The sequence below is a fragment of the Eimeria acervulina genome, genomic scaffold (genome assembly GCF_000499425.1).
Source record: "Eimeria acervulina Houghton genomic scaffold, Eah_scaff238, whole genome shotgun sequence".
Taxonomy (NCBI): Eukaryota; Apicomplexa; class Conoidasida; order Eucoccidiorida; family Eimeriidae; genus Eimeria; species Eimeria acervulina.
The window spans coordinates 3,503-22,548 of record NW_013548400.1 but is presented as its reverse complement, the minus strand read 5'-3'; the positions used below and the strand labels follow the sequence as shown (position 1 = coordinate 22,548).

The window sequence follows — 19,046 nt, the reverse complement described above, 5'->3', positions numbered from 1 at the left end:
AGCAAGGAGACACATTCGCCATGCGCCAATTGTACGTGTACTGCTAATTGTCTCTTGTTTGTCTCTACTGTGTCTCTGCTAGTTTCGCGTGTCTCCTCCTAGCAACCGAAGCAGCATTTGCTGGTGCGTTTGCTGCTGTCTTCAGCAGCTGTCTCCTTTTGCTGCTGCTGTTGTAGACTCACGATGTACTGCTGCTGCTGCTGCTGCGTTATTCCCTTAATCTTTTTTATTTTAAAGAAGAGACAGAGCCAGGAGGCGAGCAGCGGCTTGAGGTTGTCGTGATACCAAGAAGGAGACAGCAGCAGCAAATGCGGACTCTGCTGCAGCACCTTCTGCTGCACTCCCTGCTGCAGCTGCTGCCGCAGCAAACCCAACAAACGCCACGTCTCTGCTGTCCCTGTACAAGAGACAGTTATCTTCCCGCTGCACACAAACAGCAAAATGCAGCAGCAAAATGCAGCAGCAAAACGACCATCTGTTGCTGCTGCTCACCTGCCAGTACACCTCAGCAGAGCTGCTATAACCATCTTAAACCCTAAACCCTAAACCCTAAACCCTAAACCCCTAATACTGAACCCTAGACCCTCCAGCCTAAGCCTCGATCCCTCAGTGTTTGGAATGGATTGAGGGTTTAAGAGTTTAGAAATAAGGGTTTAGAGATAAGGGTTTAGAAATAAGGGTTTAGATTAGGGTTTAGGGTTTAGGGTTTACGTGTAGAAATAGAAGATAGGGTCTAGCAGAAACCAGGGGAGCTGCCACCGCATGCCTTCTTCGCTGCAGAACAGCCACAGCAGCGGCTCTTCTATTTGCCTGGGGGAGATAAGGGGTTCAGAGATTCCTGCAGCAGCAGCACCAGCTGCTGCTGCTGCAGCAGCAGCAGCAGCAGCAGACTGCTGTTGCTGCGTCTGCATCTGCTGGATCTGCTGCTGCTGCTGCTGCTGCGCAGCAGCAGCAGCAGCAGCAGATGCAGAAGATGTAGATGCAGCAAGGGAGACATCCCCAGGAGCAGCAGTGAAGTCTAAGGGCTGTCTCTGACCCATAGGCCAGTGCAGCTCGCTCTTAAGAGGGTGCAGCACTTCGTCGATCTCATCAACAATTAAAATGCCGGACTTAAATAACTCCAATACCCTCAAAGACATATCTAATTCACGGCGGCAGCTGCGTAGCTGCTGCTCTGTAAGAATAGATGATGAAGAAGAAGAAGAAGAAGAAGCTGCTGCTGCTGCTGCTGCTGCTCCTGACTCCATGTCGTCCAGAGATGAACCCGATGCTGCACAAATATCATATCATAGATTATGCACAGATATGCTGCTGCTGCTGCTGGAGACAGAGAAGGAGACAAAAAAGGAGACAGAATAGGAGACAAAGAAGGAGACAGAAAAGGAGACAGAGAAGGAGACGGAAAAGGAGACAGTGAAGAAGGAGACAGAGAAGGAGACAGAGAAGGAGACAGAAAAGGAGACAGAAAAGGAGGCAGTGAAGAAGGAGACAGAGAAGGAGACAGTATATTTGCGGACCGGCTCTGGGCATTCTAAGGAGCCTGGAGAGTTGCGATTGAAGCTTGCGGAGATGAGATGCACCGATTGCTTCAACAGCAGAAATACTTTTCTTAAGCGTCCCCTTTGCTGCAGTCTCTGCTGCAGCGGCTTGCAAGAAATGCATTAGATGGAGGGCCTTAAGCAGCAAGGATTTGATTGCTGCAGGGGTGGTGACGACCACTCCTCGGCTGTCTCTTATCTGCAGCAGCTTCATGTACAGCCCAGGAGACAAAACATCTTCACGACAAAATGAAAGAACGAAGACATTCTTCTGAAAGATAGCGCTGAACCTCTCCCGAAGAGCGCAGCAAGAGAAGGGCAGCAAAGAAGGAGGGACTACAGAGACAACAAGCTGCTGCCCATCAGCAAGCAGCAAAGCTAGCAGCGGTGCTACAACGGTTGTCTTCCCTGCCCCCATGATCATTTGCTGGCAGCAAGACAAACCTGCCTGTACACTCGAACGAAACTGCTGCAGCAGCAGCACCTGAGCCCGCCGCAGCAGCAAACTATATGCAAACTCAAACACCAAATAACGAGGGTCAAAACACGCTCCAGCTGCCATGCTGCTGCTGCTGCTGCTGCTGTTGCTGCTGCTGTTGCTCCCCCATGCTTCACCAGCGGCTGTCTCACCACCCGGGCTCAACGGTACGGCAGCAGCAGCAGCAGTACAGCTACTCCTTTCAGCAGCAGCAGCAGCAGCAGCAGCTGTCTCCGGAGACAGCTCCTGCATGAAGTGCCTCCCGCTGCTTACTAGCTCTGCTACAGACTGAGCCTTCATGTGCAGCGCAGGGACAGCCTGAGACAAGAGTTTCTTCATTGCAGGGCCCACATCTGCTGCTGCTGCTGCTGTCCCTGCTGCTGCTGGTAATGCTGCACCCAGGGAAGCAGCTTGAGCTGCTGCCCCGCCTTTTGCATCCGACCCTTCTGGGAACCTCGGCTGCAGCAGCATCTGCTGCTGCTGCTGCACCTGCTGCTGCACCTGCTGCTGCTGCTGCACGTGCTGCGGCTTTCTATCTTCCTCTGCAGCTGCTCTTGCACGAGTAGAGAAGGTTTTAAGCAGCTGCATCAACTCGAGTGTCCCCTGGAGACAGCGGCAGACCTGCGCCCGGCGATTGACTGACAGCATGACGGCCCCCACAAGGCTAAAGATATCCCGAACCATCTCTGCAGAGACACAGCAGCAGCAGCAGCAGCAGCAGCAGTAGGAGCAGCAGCAGCAGCAGGAGCAGCATCAGCAGGAGCAGCAGCAGGAGCAGCATCAGCAGGAGCAGCAGCAGAAGCAGTCTCCTTCTGTTTAATACTCTCATATGCATGCAGCTGCCCTTTCACTGGCCGGCGTTCCGGGGAAAAGATCTACTACTATAGGTAGCACAACCTGCTGCTGCTGCTGCTGCTGCTGCTTGGTGCTGTTTGCTGCAGCTCCAGCCGGATCCGCAGCCCCACAGTTAGCGCAGCAGCAGCGGCAACGCCAACAGCAGCAGCACAAGGCGCTGCAGTACCAGCAGCAGCACCAGCAGCCGCTGCAGCAGCAGTTGCAGCAGCAGCAGGAGGAAGGGGCACAGCTTACGAGGTGTGAGGAAAGGGTTGAGCAGCAGCAGGGTCTCCTCCCCGTGCTGCGACATAGAAAGAGACACTAGAGCCTCAAAGGAGACAGTTGCTTCTGTCCCTGCTGCTCGCCCTAGTACATGGGCCCACTGCATGCAGCTGAGTTTGTACGAGCTGAGGCAATTTCTTTCAATATCCTCTTGGTGCTGCATTGCTGCCAGCAGCAACTCCTGCCGCTCTCCCTGCTGCTGCTGCTGTTGCTGCTGCTGCTGCTGCTGCTGCTGCTGCACGTCAAGGCCGTGCACGTGGGACACCAATGCCTGAAGGAGACGAATACCCCTCTCAGTGAAGCGGCCATCTTGCATAAAGGTCTGCAGCAGCCGCTGCCGCAGCGCAGCTAAATCGGAGACACGTGCAGCAAGAGAACGAGGAGACAGCAGCAAACTAGCTATCTCTTCACGACGAAATCCAGAGAGACACAGACGGCAAGATGCCTCCTGCTGCTGAAACGCATGCAATACACCACATGTACACCCCACGCACGCATTTGCTGCTGCCGCAACTGCTGCAGCAGCAACAGCAACAGCTGCAGCACCAGAGCTGTTACACAAACAACAGCCCAAGAGAAGCAGCAGGAAACGCTATCAACCACGCGCAGCAGCAGCAGCAACAGCAGCAGCACAAGCAGCCCCAGCAGCAACAAAAGCAGCAGCAGCGGCAGCAGCAAAAGCACCTTTTTAGCGTTTGCTGCTACTTCCTTGCGGAGTCTTTGAATTGTCCTCTTGCCTATTCCCGTCTTGGAGACAGGATCAAGAGACAAATCAAAAGGGAGACGCCCCTGTTGTGTCTCCTCTGCAGCAGCAGCAGCAGCATCATAACAGATAAGAGAGCTCCCAACAACTGTCTCTAAAGGCCTCCTTATAAGGGCACCCAGCAGCTCGGGCCCCACAACCACCTCTCGTGCTGCTGCTGCTGCTGCTGCCCGCGCCTCCTGCAGCAGTTCCTCCTGCGTCTTGCTGCTGCTGCCGCTAGCACCAACAGCAGCAGCACCAGCAGCAGCAAGACTTGCTGCTGCTTCCATCACGGGTGCATACTGCGCCCCGTCTACAGGCAGCAGCAAACGCCTCTCGCAAGAGCAATCTGCTGCTCGAGGAGACACAAGGAAACGCCGAGTCCAGTGGGAAGGCCCAAACACCTGAGGAAGGAGACAGTAAGGAGACAGTAAGGAGACAGTAAGGAGACAGTTGAGGGGACGGTTAGGGAGACAGTAAGGAGACAGCTGAGGAGACAGCTGAGGAGACAGTAAGGAGACACTTGAGGGGACGCTTAAGGAGACAGAGAGACGCCAGCACGCAGACAGTAAACAGCTGGGCGAACAATGAAACAGTAAGGGGCCATTGAGCAGGCAGCAAAGGAGACAGTAGCCGAGACAACAAGGAGGCGGTAAGGAGACAGTAGAGGAGACAGAAGAAGAGACAGAAGCAGCTGGAGACAGCGGGGAGGAGACAAAGGAAGCAGAGTGATTCTGAACAAAAGAGACAGTGAAGGAGGTATAGCAGGAGAAGGAGACAGAGGAAGAGAGACAGTAGAGGAGACACCGCGAGGCCCTCTCTCTTACTGCTGTGGAGTCAGGGGGGGTCCCCAGCAGCCCCTCTGGCAGCACTGGAGGCATCCTTAGCTGCGCAGTGTCTCTAAGATGAGTAAAAGCAGTGCTGATATCTCTAAACAACTGCTGGAGAGGCTCAGGAGACCGGAGAGCAAGCCCCAGAGGCAGCTTAAGTCTCTTCTCTTCCTGCAGCTTAGGGAAGCTGCCCGCAAGATGTGGGTTTGCTAGCAGCAACCGCAAGATAGATATGAGACGGCTCTTGCTGCGCAGCTCCCAGGTGGGGAGACACCGCAGCAGCAGCGCGCCCCACAGACGCGGGGCTTCTCCTGGAGACACCCGAAGAGGGAGACAGTCTGTTAGCAGCTCGTAAAGCAGCAAGAAATCTGCTGTCTTCACACCTCGCTCGATTGTCTTGCTAATAAACTCAAGACCCTCCGCTCCTCTAAGTGTCTCCTCTTCCGGCCGTCTGTACACCAGAGACCCCCCGCATGCATCTACTAGCGTAGAGATGCAAGTTAAAGGAGCAAGGGCCGTAATGTCTTCAACAGCATCGAAGTCTTCAACAGGAGGTAGGGAAGGAGACACCACCCGCACTGCTTGTGCCCCCTCTACAGACAGCAGCAAACGCAGCCGCTCCCTGTCTCCTCCTTCCTTTGGGGCCCTGGGGATCGATCGATCCCACTTTAGCGAAGCTCCATCCGTTCCATCTGCTGTTGCCGTTCCTGCTGCTGCTGTTGCTGCAGCAGCAGCAGCAGCAGCATTGTCCTGCTGCAGCAGCGCCTCCAGCACAGCCTGTCGGTTTGCTACCTCTGCTATAGACTGGTGGCTGGAGGGACACAGGCGCAGCAGCTCAAGCTCCTCTGATAGGGGGAGACGACAAGCAGAGGAGACAAAGGGGTGTCTCCTTACATACGCAAGGATGTCTTGCGCAAGAGGCCAAGCAGAATCAATGCGTGCAGCACGGCGGCACCCCACAGAGACACCCGGAAGGGACTCCGGGGATCGCCCTACTCCCCAAGGCCTATTTAATATACCCCCAAAACGCTTCGTCCACTGCATACTTCGAGAAGAGCGTCCCCACTTGCTGCTGCTGCTGGTGCTGCCGCGGATGCTGGTGCTGCTGCTGGTGCTGCTGCTTGGCTTGGTGCTACTGCCGCTACCCTCGCGCTCCTGATGCTGCTGCTGCTGTTGCTGCTGCTGCTGGAGATCTGCTGCTGCTGCTGCTGGGTGAGCAGTTAGACCCTGACGGTTTGCTGCGAGCCACAGACGCAGACGAGCAGCAACAGCATCCGGATGAGGGTCAGGGCATCGGCCCATGACAGCATTAATGTGTCTCCACATCTCTGCTTCTTCCCCTGCTGTTGCTGCTGCTGCTGCTGCTGTTGCTGCATTCCCCCTGCTGCTGCTGCTGCTGCTGCTGCTGGTGTCTCCGTCTTCTTCCGAAAGAGACAGAGAATCCGCAAGGGTGCAAAATGCCTCAAACTGGCGGTTGAGATATCGCAGCAGCAGCACATACAGCCCAGCAGCAACTGTGGGGATAAAGAGAAAGGAGCGAGATGCATGCAAGCTGCAGAGACAGTGCCGAGCACCAGAAAAAGAAGAGACCCAACTGCTGTCGCACGGATCAAACACTACCTCAGGAGACACCGCATCCAGCACCTGAAGAGACAGCAGCAACAGCAGCAGCAGCAGCAGACCCGCAACATGCAGCAGAAGGAGACATGGAGACACTCTACATCACCCACCCGCACCAGCATAATTCAGGTGTATGCGCAGCAGCAGCTCCCCCTCCCCACAAGCGCTTCGTCCTGCCCAGAGAAAGGAGGCACTAGAGGAGACAGCAGCAGCTTTATAACAACAAGGATACACCAAACCCCACACCCTCTGGTGCTCTCTTTCTCACAAGGTCTGCCTGCTGCAGCAGCCGTTGATCGGCTTCGCGTTGTCTCTGTGCTGCAGCCCAGGGGTTGAGGGAGAGCGCCTCAGCAGCAGTAGCAGCGGCATTCCCAGCAGCAGCAGCCGCCGCCGCCGCAGCGGCAGCAGCAGCAGCGACAGGGGATGCAGTGGGTGCTGCTGCTGCGAGCTCCTCTGGGCCCAGCAGCAAATGCCTAGCCAAGGGGTTATGCAATACTCTCAGGGGTTTATTAAGAGCAGCAAGAAGAACAAACAGCTCTCCTTCATCGTTCGTTAGCAGCAAAGATGGCTGCAAGCCCTGCAGCACCCGACTTGCAAGAGGAGACCTCAAGATGTCTCCAGAAGCTAAAAACAGCCCCGCATGCTGCTCGCACACCAGCTTCACCTGCGGGCCCTGCTGCTGTTGCTGCTGTTGCTGCTGTTGCTGTTGCTGTTGCTGCTGCTGCTGCTGGGGGGCGGAGGAACGCTGAGGCATTCGCACCGCCTTAAAGGAGACGCCCAGGCTGCATGCAGACAGAGACAGAAGACAAGGGCTTTGCTTTGTGTTTCAGGTGTATAGGCACCTCAACGCTCCCCACAGCGTCAGTGAGGCCCCCTCTTGTGTATCTGCTGCCCCTCTTCAAATACAGCAGCTGCTGCTGCAGCAGTTGCAGCAGAAAGCACCGCTCAACCTGGGATACGATACAAACACTACTTGTCCTGCGCCTGCAGCAGGAGTAGCAGCAATATCATGTGCTGCTGCAGCAGTTACTGCATCATCATCTGCAACAGCGGCAGTCTCAGCAGCATAATTTGCTGCAGCAGCAGTTGCTGCAGCAGGAGAGGATCTTACCGTGGCAGCTCAATCGCATCTATACTCCCAGCATCGCAGGAGAGGGCGTCTGTGTCTTGTGGGGTGTGGGGTCTCCTTGCTGCTCTGGTCCAGACAAGAATGTGGCTGAGGGCCTCCACTCTAAGGAGACTGTCTCTTAGATGAGAGACAGGAGACCCTTCAGGCGCTAGCAGCAGATTCACAAGTGTCTCTTCCGGCGCACTAGGATCCTCCTCATCCTCCGGGTAACACCTGCTGCTGCTGCTGCTGCTGTTGCTGCTGCTGTTGCTGCTGCTGCTGCTGAAGGTGGCAGCTGTCTTAGACGCCTGCTGCTTGCGGGGCTTGAGGCCTACTCTCCGCACAATAGCGCTCGCCTCTGCACAGAGCCCTGTCCCCTCTGCTGTATGAATGAGGTGTACATACAGCCGAAAGGGATTGAGGGTTTTTGCTGCTGCTTGAGGGCGCTGATAGCCAGTGAGAAGAGACAGCTCTTCACATAACCAAAACTCAAAGTCCTCCAGCAGACAGAAAGGAAGCAGACCCTGCACACAGCAGCAGCAGCAGCAGCAGCAGGGAGACATACACACATACACACACATATATATATACACATGGACATACACACATACGCAGGATGCTGCGGGAGGCGGGATCGGCCGATCCTACAAAGCCCCACACGATTCCCACGACCCCACAACACCAGGAGGTCGCGTTGCCCGCAGAGCGGAAGACATAGAAGGCCTTCTTTATGATGCTTAGAGAAGAGAGAAAGACATATAATTATGCTGTCTCCAGACCCCCTTAACGCACCCGGAGATGGCGAGAAGGTATATACATCTCACGGGGGCCCCCGGGGCCCCTACGCCTCGCAACTACTAGAGAAGGAGCAAAGAGGCCCTTTGCATCTGGGCCTGAAGAGGCCTGCTGAAGGCCTGCTTCTCTCGCTGCTGCTGCTGCTGCTGTTGCTGCTGCTGCTGCAGCAGCGTCCTCTCTGCCGCCTGCAACAACAGCAGCAGCTGCTGTTGCTATGTCGTCCTCTGAAGCAAGACCCAGGTCTGGTGCAGTGTACATGGAGCCTGCTGCAAGCTCAGGGGCCTCTGAAGGTGTCTCCTCAGAGGGAGGCGAGAGCCTCTTTGTCGTGCAGCAATCAAACGATGAACGAAGAGAAGAAGAGAAGCAAAGCTGCCTATACACCTGACGCCCGCTCTCTACCAAGTCAAACACAAACACCACTGGGGGACTCCTTAGAAAAACAACTTCTTTTAAACTGGCAGGCCGTCCCTCAGCAGCTGTCTCCCCGGGGGGCCCCCCACCACCAGATACTGCTGCTGCTGCTGCTGCTGCTGCTGCTACGCCGCTCGTCAACAGCGCAGCTGCACGACAGCAAACCAAACACAAAGACAGTACACCATGCATGCACTGAATAGGAGATAGAAGGCCGCAACAAAGCATAGCAGCAGCAGCTGTTGCTGCTGCAGCAGCAGCAACAGCAACAGAGTCTAGGGGCCTGTCGTGCTGCAGTTTACAAACAGCAGCAGCAGCAGCAACAGCATCATCAGCAACAGAAGCAAAAAAGACAGCAGGAGCAACAGAAGCAGCAACAGAACCAGAAGCAGCATCAGCAGCAACAGAACCAGAAGCAGCATCAGCAACGGCAGAGTCAGAAGCAGCAACAGCAGCAGCAGCAGCAGCAGCAGTGTACGCACAGGCAACCGTCGGCGCCTCATCAGGCCCGCGAGCAGCTTGGGCCTCAAAGGCCTCTGAAAGGACCTTCAACTCCACCGGCCCCGCTGCCTCCACTGGCAGCAGCTCCCTGGGATCGTTCGTCTCCAGCGGAGACACGTCAGGGACCCACACGCAGAAGCGCATGATGCTGCCGCTACTGTTGATGCTGCTGCTGCTGCTGCTGGTAGCATCCTCCTCGGTAGAGACAGGAGACATGGTGCCCTCGTCTGTGTCACATGTCTGTAGTTTGCTTCCGTCTTGCTGCATTGCTTCTGCTTCTGCTGCTGCTTCTGCTGCTGTTCCTGCTGCTGTTTTTGTGGTCACAGCAGCAGCAGCAGCAGCAGCAGCAGCAGCAGCACGACGTGTGACGCCTCGCTTCCAGTCTCCAAAGAGTTGGTGTGCTGCCTGCAGTCCCCTCAGCCTAGGGGGGCGCTGTACGTACACCTGAGCCCCAACAAAATGTCTAGAGAAGAATGTAGCAGCACGAGGAGACACCCACGCCTCCTCAGCCTCAAAGCAGCTGCTGCTGCCCACGCGGTATTGCCGGGGGAAGGCAGATCGCAGCAAATCAGTTGTTGATAAAAAGGAGACACTTCGGCTCCACCGGACCTGCAGATACACCCCAAAGTAACACAAATAGAGACAGAGAACCAATGCATAGAGGACTACTAGCTAGCTGTCTAGCTATCTGTCTATGTCTAGCTAGCTAGCTACATGCTCAGCTAGCTGTCTACCAATCTGTCTAGCTATCTGCCTAGCTAGCTGTCTGCTTGTCTGTTTAACTAAGTGCCTGGCTGAGTAACTAGCTAGCTAGCTAGCTAGCTAGCTAGCTAGCTAGCTAGCTAGCTAGCTCGCGAGGAGATTGTGATAGTGGCGCCTGACTAAGTCGTGGTCTAGACCCAAGAGCCTAAGCCAGAGACGTTCAGGTGTCTCCTCAACAATAGCAGTTTGCAGAGGAGACAGCCGAGTGACGGGGCCGAAGAGACAAAGAAAATCTTTAAACCCATTGGCCCACGAACCCAGCAGCTGCATGTGGTTCTGCCGCAGAGACAGCTCAGCTGTCTGTACACCCCACAAAGGCGCATGCAGCAGCAAACAACCATAAGACGCAGCAGCGTTCATCTATGTATGCATAAAACATAGCAGCAGCAGAAGCAACAGCAACGGCAGCAACAGCTCCGCCAACAGCAGCAATAGCAGCAGCAGCAATACAACAGCAGCAACAGCAACAATAGCAGCAGCAGCACCAGCAATACAACAGCAGCAGCAGCAATAGCAGCAGCACTAGCAGCAGCAGCAATTGCAGCAGTAGCAGCAGCAGCAAAGGCACACTTGTAAGTTGGCCTGGACCTCGGACTTCATCGCCAGAGAGGCCTTCAAATACTCTGCATAGGCAGCTGCTTGCCCTGCTGCTGCTGGCTGGTGGGGTGTCTCCCCACCTAACAGCTTCATAGTGCTGCGCTTCATTGCTGCATGCATCGCTACCACTGCTCCGCGCAGCAGCCCCACTCCTTCTGACGACTTGTGCTGCTGCTGCTGCTGCTGCTGCTGCTCGTCCTCCTCTCCCGTTGAGGCAGCAGCAGCACCAGCAGCAGCAGCAGCTAAGCCAGAAGCTGGGGTGTCTTCTCCTGTCGCCAGACCTTCAGCGTCTTCAACAGCAGCAGCAGCAGCAGGGATGTATCTGCCGGAGACACCAAGGCCACCAACAGCGCGCCATTGTCTTGTCACAGCTGCTGCAGCTTTCATTCCTCTTGCTGCTGCTGCTGCTGCCGCTGCTGCTGCTGTTTCTGGTTTTGCTGCTGCTACTGGTGTTTCCAGGGAGATGCAATTTGCTGAGGTGGAGAAGTCAGCAGCTGCTGCTTGTTCAGCAGCAGCAACAGCAGCAATTGCTGTTGCCGTTGCTGTTGCTGCTGCACGGCCTGCGCTCATGGAGGTCCCCGAGAATGTAACAGTCTGAATAGCTGTCTCTAAAACTGTCCCCGCAGCCTCTGGGTGAAGGTCTAGCCATCGAATTAGCAGCAAACGTTGCTGCTGCAGCAGCTGGAATATCTCGGCATCCGAGAAGCCTAGAGGTTCTGCTGCTGCTGCTGTTGCTGCGGTCTCTCCAGACCCTGCTGCTGCTGCAGCATCGCCTCCCAGCGCCAGCCCGCTGCGACCGCCGGGCCCCCCTGGATGGCTGCTGCTGCTGTTGCTGCGGCTCACCCCCTGTTGCTGCTGCTGCTGCTGCTGCTGCTGCTGCACGAGGTTCAGCGAGAGGGGGCTGCCCGGCAGGTCTGCTGCAAAGGGGTGGTGAGCAAACAAAAAAAATAAAGAGGAGACAGTCTCCGTTACAACCTGAAGGTTTAGATCTTCCCAGAGTGCATCCTTCAGCAGCAGCAGCAAATGAAAATGCATGCGACAAGCAGCAGCTAAGTCGCAGCAATCCAGCGCTCTCTCAACCCACCGCTGAAGCAAATGCTTCACCTCACCATACACCCGACGGCTCAATCTATCTAAATACTTCTGCAGCACTTCTGCTGTCTCCAAGCTGCAATCTAAACCACGAACTGCTGCAGCAAACCCGCACCCAGACACTCTGCTGCTGCTGCTGCTGCTGCTGCTGCTGCTGCTGCTGTTGCCGTTGCTGTTGGCACCTTCCCCTGGGGACGGAGAGACGCCGCTTGGCCCCTTTTCAGCAGCAGTCCCTAGTAGCATTGCGCGCTGCACCTGCTGCTGCTGCTGCTGCTGCTGCTGCTGCTGCTGCTGCTGCAGGTGCTCCTGCTGCATATTCGGTGAAGGGATCGGGATCGGTTGCCAGCCGTCTTGCCAGTAGCTGCGGTGTCTGAGGATACACCTGATGTAGCTAAGGACATGGGCAGTAAGGCGCAGCACGAACAGCAGCGCAGCAGCAGCAGCAGAAGTGTGCGAGCCTGTATTCTTCTCTAAGGCTGCATCAAGGAGACTCTCCAGCGCATCCAGAACAGATTGAGGAGACAGCAGCAATTCATTAAACAACAACCCCACCGGGGTAGAGAGACACTCTCGGGAGGGTGGGGGTGCAACATCACAGCCCCCTCCTGCAGCAGCAGCAGCAGCAGCTGCTGCTGCTGCTGCAGCTGCAGAAGCCGATCCGCCTGCAGCAGCGGCAGCAGCAGCAGCAGCTGCTGCTGCTGCTGCAGGAGACTGCTGGAAATGCCAAGGCTCAAACAAAGCAGCAGCAAGGACCTGCTGCAGGATGGGGCAGCAAAGTGTCTCCGCCCGGGCCCCTTCACCAAAGAACTGCAGCAGCAGCGGCACTCTTAGATAGGGTGCAGTAAGAAACTGCAGCAGCAGCTCTGCATCTGATGCAGGTAGACGGCCTCCAAATGAAGGGAGACACTTTAGGTGCAGCACATCTTCCTCGGAGAGAGACACGTCGCTGGATGCTGCTGCTGCTGTTGCTGCTGCTGCTGCTGCTGCAGGCAGCAATCCCTGCAGCAAGTTACTGGGATCTGCTAAAGAGAAACGGCCCCTTCTACTCTCTGATCCTGAGAACCAACCTGTAAAGAGACGCTGCAAGGCCCCACGGTGTCTCTTCTTTGTCTCCTTGCTGCTGCTGCTGCTGCTCGGAGGAGACAGATCCAGCTGCAGGCCCCCAAAGGCGGAGACACCAACATGCAGCACACCGTTCTTCTCCTCGTCCGCGCTGCAGCATGCAACAAAAAACAAACATATCATCACTTTGCTGCTGCTGCTGCTGCTGCAGACTAAAGGAGACACATTGGAGAAAGAAAGCGAGTAAAGGAGACAATTAGAGAGAGAAAGGAGAATAATAACAGACATTTATAACGACAGACAGAGACAAAGGAGACACCTTTAGAGACAGACAGAAGCAAAGGAGACACCTATAGAGACAGACAGAAGCAAAGGAGACACCTATAGAGACAGACAGAGACGAAGGAGACATATTTAGAGACATAATTTTGAAGGGGTGCTTGCCTCCAGTGTAAGAGGGCGTCCGAAGAGGCCCAGCGCCTTAGAGGGGGCAGCTTATCTGCGGGGGGGTCGCTGATGAGCGTCTTAATGTAGCAGCAAATATCTCTAAAGCACCGCAGCTCTGGCAGCAGCTCGAGCATCTCCTGCTGCTGTCCTGTGAAGAGCCTCTCTGCATGCGGAGACCCCCGAGGGAAGGCTAGACGGAGACACAAAGAATCTAGAAAGAGACTGTCTCCTAACCCCAAAGGCACTCGTCCCCGACCCCAGTTAAATAACAAACGCCCAGGGCCAGCATACACCGCGGTAGAATCCAAGTAATCCAGTATCTGCAGCAGCAGCAGCAGCAGCAGCAACAGCAACAGCAGCAGTAGCAGCAACACGGGGGGGGTGGGGGGGGGAGGAGACACTTTAAATGAAGAAGAGGGGCTGCATAAGAAGGAGACAAACTAAGAAAGGGCAAGGAGGAGGAGACACAGCATGAAAGACAACTGAAGGAGGAGACACCTAAGGGCAAGGAGACACCTAAAAAAGGAGACACCTAAAAAAGGAGACACCTAAAGACAAGGAGACACCTAAAGACAAGGAGACACCTAAGGACAAGGAGACACCTAAAGACAAGGCGACACCCAAAGACAAGGAGACACCTAAGGACAAAGAGACAGTTTGCTGCTGACCTGTGTCCTGGCTGTCGCTGCTTCGGGGTCTGAGAGTAAAATGAAAGTTGTCTCTGAGTTGAGGCCCTCTAAAGAGACAGCAAAGGGGCCCCCCACTCCTGGCTCCTTACCAGAGTAGATAAGAGAGACAGGAGAAGGAGCATCGACAGCAGCAAGGCGCAGCACTCTGTCTGCAATGCAGCAAGCTGCAGCAGCAACCAGCAGCCGCTGCGCATCCAACAAGCGGCAGCTAGGTAAGGAGAAGCAGCAGCAAACAAAATGTCTTGTTGCTGCTAGCAGCAAACGGAGACACTCTACCTGAGTGCTGCGACCAATGCTCGCACTCCCCCAAAAGCAGCGGGGCCCCGACTTGCTGCTGCCTAAAGGCAGAGGCACCGGCAGCACCTGCAGCAGCAGCAGCAGCAGCAGCAGCAGTAGCAGCAGCAGCAAGAACAGCAGCAGCAAACGCAAATAGCACAAGCCAGAGATGAACAAACAAATAAGCAAAGAGATTCCCTCCAATACAGACAGATAGGCGTCTCTCTCGTACTAAAAACACAAGCAGCAGCAGCAGCAGCAACAGCAGTTGCAGCAGCGTCAAGAGGCAGGCAGAGAGAGAGAGAGACAGCAAGAGAGAGACAGAGACAGCGAGAGAGAGACAGAGAGATGCAAACATAGATATATAGATAGATATATTGACAGGGAGAGGGACAACAAGGTAGATAGAGACAGCAGGAGAGAGACACAAGGAGACAGCAAGAGACAGAGAAGCAGCAAGAGAGAGACAGAGAGACACAGAAAGCCAAGGGCAGCAACAGCAAAGGGTAACAGACACGACAGAAGAGCAGCAAACAAGGAGACAGAAGAGACAGGCGAGCAGCAAGCAAAGGAAGATAAGGAAAGGAGACAGCAAGGAGACAGCAAGGAGACAGCAAGGAGACAGCAAGGAGACAGCAAGGAGACAGCAAGGAGGCGGCAACGAGACAGCAAGGAGACAGACAGCGCAGAGAGAGACAGTTGTTTATTTACCTTAAGAAAGAGATGTGAGAGTAAATGAAACTTAAAAGAATAAGAGTGGGGTGTAACATCTCTCTGATTCTCTAGCAGCGCGCATGCATGCACAGCAGCTCTTAGCCGCAGCACAGCGTCTTCTACGGTAGAGACAGCAGCAGCAGCAGCAGCAAGATCGACAGGCAGCAGCAGCCGCTGCAGCGGTGCAGCAGATGCCGTTTGTGCTGCACCCATCTCTCGCACCCTGAAGCTACCAAAGAGAGGAAACTCGAGGCATCTATACGGTGTTGCTGCTGCTGCTGCTGCAGCTGCTTCTGCTGCCTCCCGTGCTGCTGCTGCTGCTGCTGCTGCTTTGCCCCCCCCTTCCTCAGTAACAGCAGCAGCAGCAGCAGCAGCAGGCAGCTGCGGGGGTGAAGGCTTCGCCAGAGGATTTATAAAGACAGACGTATGCAAACTGCAGGAGCCCTGGCCGAAGCCCTTAGTAGCACGTGATGTATTTGCTGTTTGTAGAGACAGCAGAAATAAATTGTCTCCTTGAAAGAGACTGAAGTGCTGCTGCTGCAGCTCCTCCCCCCCTTGGGGGCTGTCGGCTTGAAGCCACGCCCGCAAGCTCGCCTCCAGCATCAGCTGTCTCCTTGCTGCCTCCAGCAGCAAGTTGCTGCCGCGCGACAACGCATATCCCCTTCTGCTGCTGCTGCTGCTGCTGCTGTGAGCGGAGAGCCGAGAAGCAAACAGACGGCATAGACTCCACTGCAGCAACACCCGGCAGTTCAGTGCTTCGCTAGCGGAGAGCCCGTTAACCCTGCAGCAGCAGCAACAGCAACAGCAGCACAAGCAACAGCAGCAGCAGATATGGGGGCTGCACCAGCAGACAGAGATAAGGGGAATGCATGCAGTGAGGCGAGAGGCAGCAGCAAACGGGAGGCGCAGCAAAAGAGACAGGAGAAGCACAAAGGAGACAGAAGCTGCAGCAGTACCAAGCAGCAGCAGAAGAGATCAAGAAAGGAGACAGGTGAGAAGCAAAAGGAGACAAAGATACAACAGAGAGACGCAAGGAGACAAGGACAGAGAGACAGTAGATACAGCAATAGCATCAGCAGCAGCAGCAGGTGCAGCAGCAGCAGGTGCAGCAGCAGCAGCAGCAGAAGAGCATTTGTACCGCAGCAAGAAATGCAGCGCAGCTTCTGCTGCAGCAACAGCACTGCCAGCCTCTCTAGGGGAAGGAGACAGTCTCCAGAAGCCGCCTAAGGTAGAGGGTTTAGCTGCTGCAAGGGATCTAGGTATTTGTTGCTGCTGCTGCTGCGTTGCAGCAGCAAGACTGACGATGCCTTTTGCTGCTGCTGCTGCAGCGGGTGCAGCAGCAGCAGCAGCATCTCTATAAAGAAGAGGCCAGAGACCCCGAGGAGACGGTGGAGACCCTTCTGCTGGTTCTAACACCCAGTTATGAAAGAGCGGCTTGCTGTTTAAATGAGGCAGCACTGAGGTGTATAGGCAGTGCAGCCCCGAAGGAGACGGGCGCAGCAGCAGCCGCAGCACAAAAAACCAGAAGGACGAATGCAGCAAATGTTCGCCCCGTACATCTTCTAACACTAGCAATGCGTCTCTTAATATGCTGCCTGCAACAAACAACAACATCAACAACACCCTAAACCCTAAACCCTAAACCCTAAACACTAATGGCGCTAAACCCTAATGGCGCTAAACCCTAAACCCTGAAAGCGCTAAATCCCAGAAGCCCAAAATAATACACTCTAAACCCTAAACCCTAAACCCTAAATCCTAAACCCTAAACCCTAAACACTAAACCCTAAGCACTACGATCCCTAGATTCTGAAAGCGCTAAACCCTAGAAGCATGAAGGAATAAACCCTAAACCCTAGAAGAGAAACCCCCCTTAACTTCCAGAGTCTAATCACTCTCTCTCGTCCTTACCCACCTAACCCAAACCCTAAACCCTAAACCCTAAACCCTAAACCCTAAACCGTACCTGGGGAGGGGCATTTCTCTATTGCGAATGCGTGGTACTCGTGGCCGAAGCCTGAGGTGTTTACGAGGGCAACAGTGAAGTGTCTCCGTTTATGAATTTGGCTGTCTAAGTAGTCTCCTGTCCCCCCTTCAGCAGCTGCTTCTGCTGCTGCTGCTGCTGCTGCTGCTGCACCGCCAAACCCACTGCTGCTGCTGCTGCTACTGCTGCTGTCGGGGTGTCTATACACCACAAACAACATGTGCACAGGCGCCGCATCTTCGTCTAGACGAACTCCTCCAGGGATGAAGGCCGCTGAGCCAGGGGTTAAAGCCTTCAGCCTGAGCACAAACCCTAAACCCTAAACCCTAAACCCTAATCTCTAAGCCTTAAACCCCAAACCCTAAACCCTAAACCCGCTGGGAGGGGTTGGCAGGCGCAAGGGTTTATAAATTCTACAGGTAGAGCTTCCCTTTCGGGTTTACTGTTTGTGTGTAGGGTTTAGGGTTTAGGGTTTACTTGGCGGTGATGGTTGTTAGGAAGGCAGCAAGCCGGTGACAACTGGGTGTCTCCTCTGTCTCTAGCTGCTCTAGTTCAATCCAGAGGGCCCCATCTGCTGCTTGCATGCAGGAGCAGCATCTCTCTAGAGCCTTTCTTATACGAGGAGACAGTAGATCTGCGGGTACTGGAGGGAGACCGGGGGGCCCCCGGGGGCCCCCCTCTCCCTTCCTTACAGACGCATCAGGGGGGCCCCCAGACTCCAGCAGCAACTGCAGCAGACGCCCTATAAATCGTAGAGCTCTCAATATGCTGCTTGCACTTGCAGTGCTGCAGGCAAAGGCCGAAGGAGACACCCCCAGCTGCTGCTGCAGCACAAAGGAGACTGCTTCAGGCCACTGCCAGGGGGGGGGCCCCTCAGGGGCCCCCTCAGCAGGGGCCCCCTTTAGGGGCCCCTCAGGAGGCTCCTCCATAGGAACCCCGGGGGGGGGCCCCTTGGGGGCCCCCTCTATAGGCCCTTGTCGGGGGCCCCCTAATAGCCCAACTGTACCCAGGGGGCCCCTATGACTTAAAGAGTCTGATAAAGACATAGTTAAATAACAATAAGAAGGTATAGACACACATGAGAAGCCAGGGGCCCCCCACGAGGCCCTCGAGGAGACGAACTGGGGCCCCCAGCCTGTCTAAGCGAATTTGGCATCCGCTGCAGCAGCAGCAACAGCAGCTGCTGCTGCACAAACAACTTAAAATGTATCAATTAATCAGTCGGAAGGAGAAGACCAGCAACAGCAACAATAGCAGCACGAGCAGCAGCAGCAGCAACAGCAACAGCAGCAGCAGCAGCGGCGACAGCAGCGACTGGCAGCAGCCGACGCTCCGGAGGGGGGCCCCCCTGTACCCTCTAGGCGGAGCGGGGGCCCCCTAGCTCTCCTATTTTTAACAAAATGTTGCATAATAGGATTAATAAATTAATAAATTAATTAAAAAAACGTTTATTAACTTATCCCTGCCTCCAGTTGCTGGCGTCTTGTAGCCTCCCCAGCCTTTTGCTGTTCCTGTAGCAGCAGCAGCAGCAGCTGCTGCTGCTGCTGCTGGTGCTGCGCTGCTGGTGCTGCGTCTGCGTCTGCTGCTGCTGCTGCTGCTGTTCAGGTGCTAGTGAGTGTAGTAGAAGCATGAGAACAGAAGAGTGCTGAAAAGACGGCAGCAAACGAGTGCGAAGCCCTTATGGGTGCCCCTGGGGCGCTCCAGCGTCGGCAGCAGCAGCGCTCTCCGCTGCTGCTGCTGCTGCTGCTGGTACTCCTGCTGCTGCTGCCGGTTGCCTTTGGCTTGAGCGAGGAAGCACGCCGCAGGCTGCAGCGCAGCAGGGCTACGAATGCAGTGTTTACAGACACACTAATAGCTGCAACTGAATGGAGACACTATGCGTTCCCTAGGGCTATTGAGGGGCCTGGCGTGTTGCTGGGGCCCCCTCAGGGGCCCCCTGAGGGTTCTGCTGCAGGGCTGCTGCTGCAGAAGGTGTACGTTGTTGTGCGGGGCCTTGACCCCACTGGGTTCTGGTACAAACTCACAACTCCTTGTGGGGCGGGGGAGACGATCCCCAACAGGGAGGAGACGATCCCCGTCAGGGAGGAGACTGTCTCCTTACTGGTGACGTCTAGCTTTTCAATAACTGATGGTACTGAACGCAAAGTATGGAGGGCCCGCATACTCCCCCCAGGGGAGACAGATCCTTATAGAGCAGAGAGACAGCAGGGGCCCCTCAGCTTCGCCGTGCTGCAGCAGCAAAGACGTAGTTTCTCTCAGTTGCTTTACTTAGACAACATATTTA

General features: G+C 55.3%; 1 protein-coding gene across 1 annotated transcript; it reads right to left on the bottom strand.

Annotated features, from left to right (window-relative positions):
- Positions 1–98: 98 nt before the first annotated feature.
- On the bottom strand, positions 99–17,808 carry EAH_00027600 (EF hand domain-containing protein, putative; the record flags this gene model as incomplete). Its single annotated transcript, XM_013392731.1, has 17 exons — positions 99–423; positions 712–1,270; positions 1,518–2,702; positions 3,106–3,586; positions 3,817–4,278; positions 4,702–6,348; positions 6,593–7,106; positions 7,436–7,956; positions 8,225–9,748; positions 10,022–10,201; positions 10,472–12,803; positions 13,208–13,419; positions 13,768–13,937; positions 15,012–15,559; positions 15,917–16,373; positions 16,745–17,061; positions 17,240–17,808. 17 exons carry the CDS (start codon positions 17,806–17,808, stop codon positions 99–101), a joined length of 12,003 nt encoding a protein of 4,000 aa, XP_013248185.1.
- Positions 17,809–19,046: the final 1,238 nt, after the last annotated feature.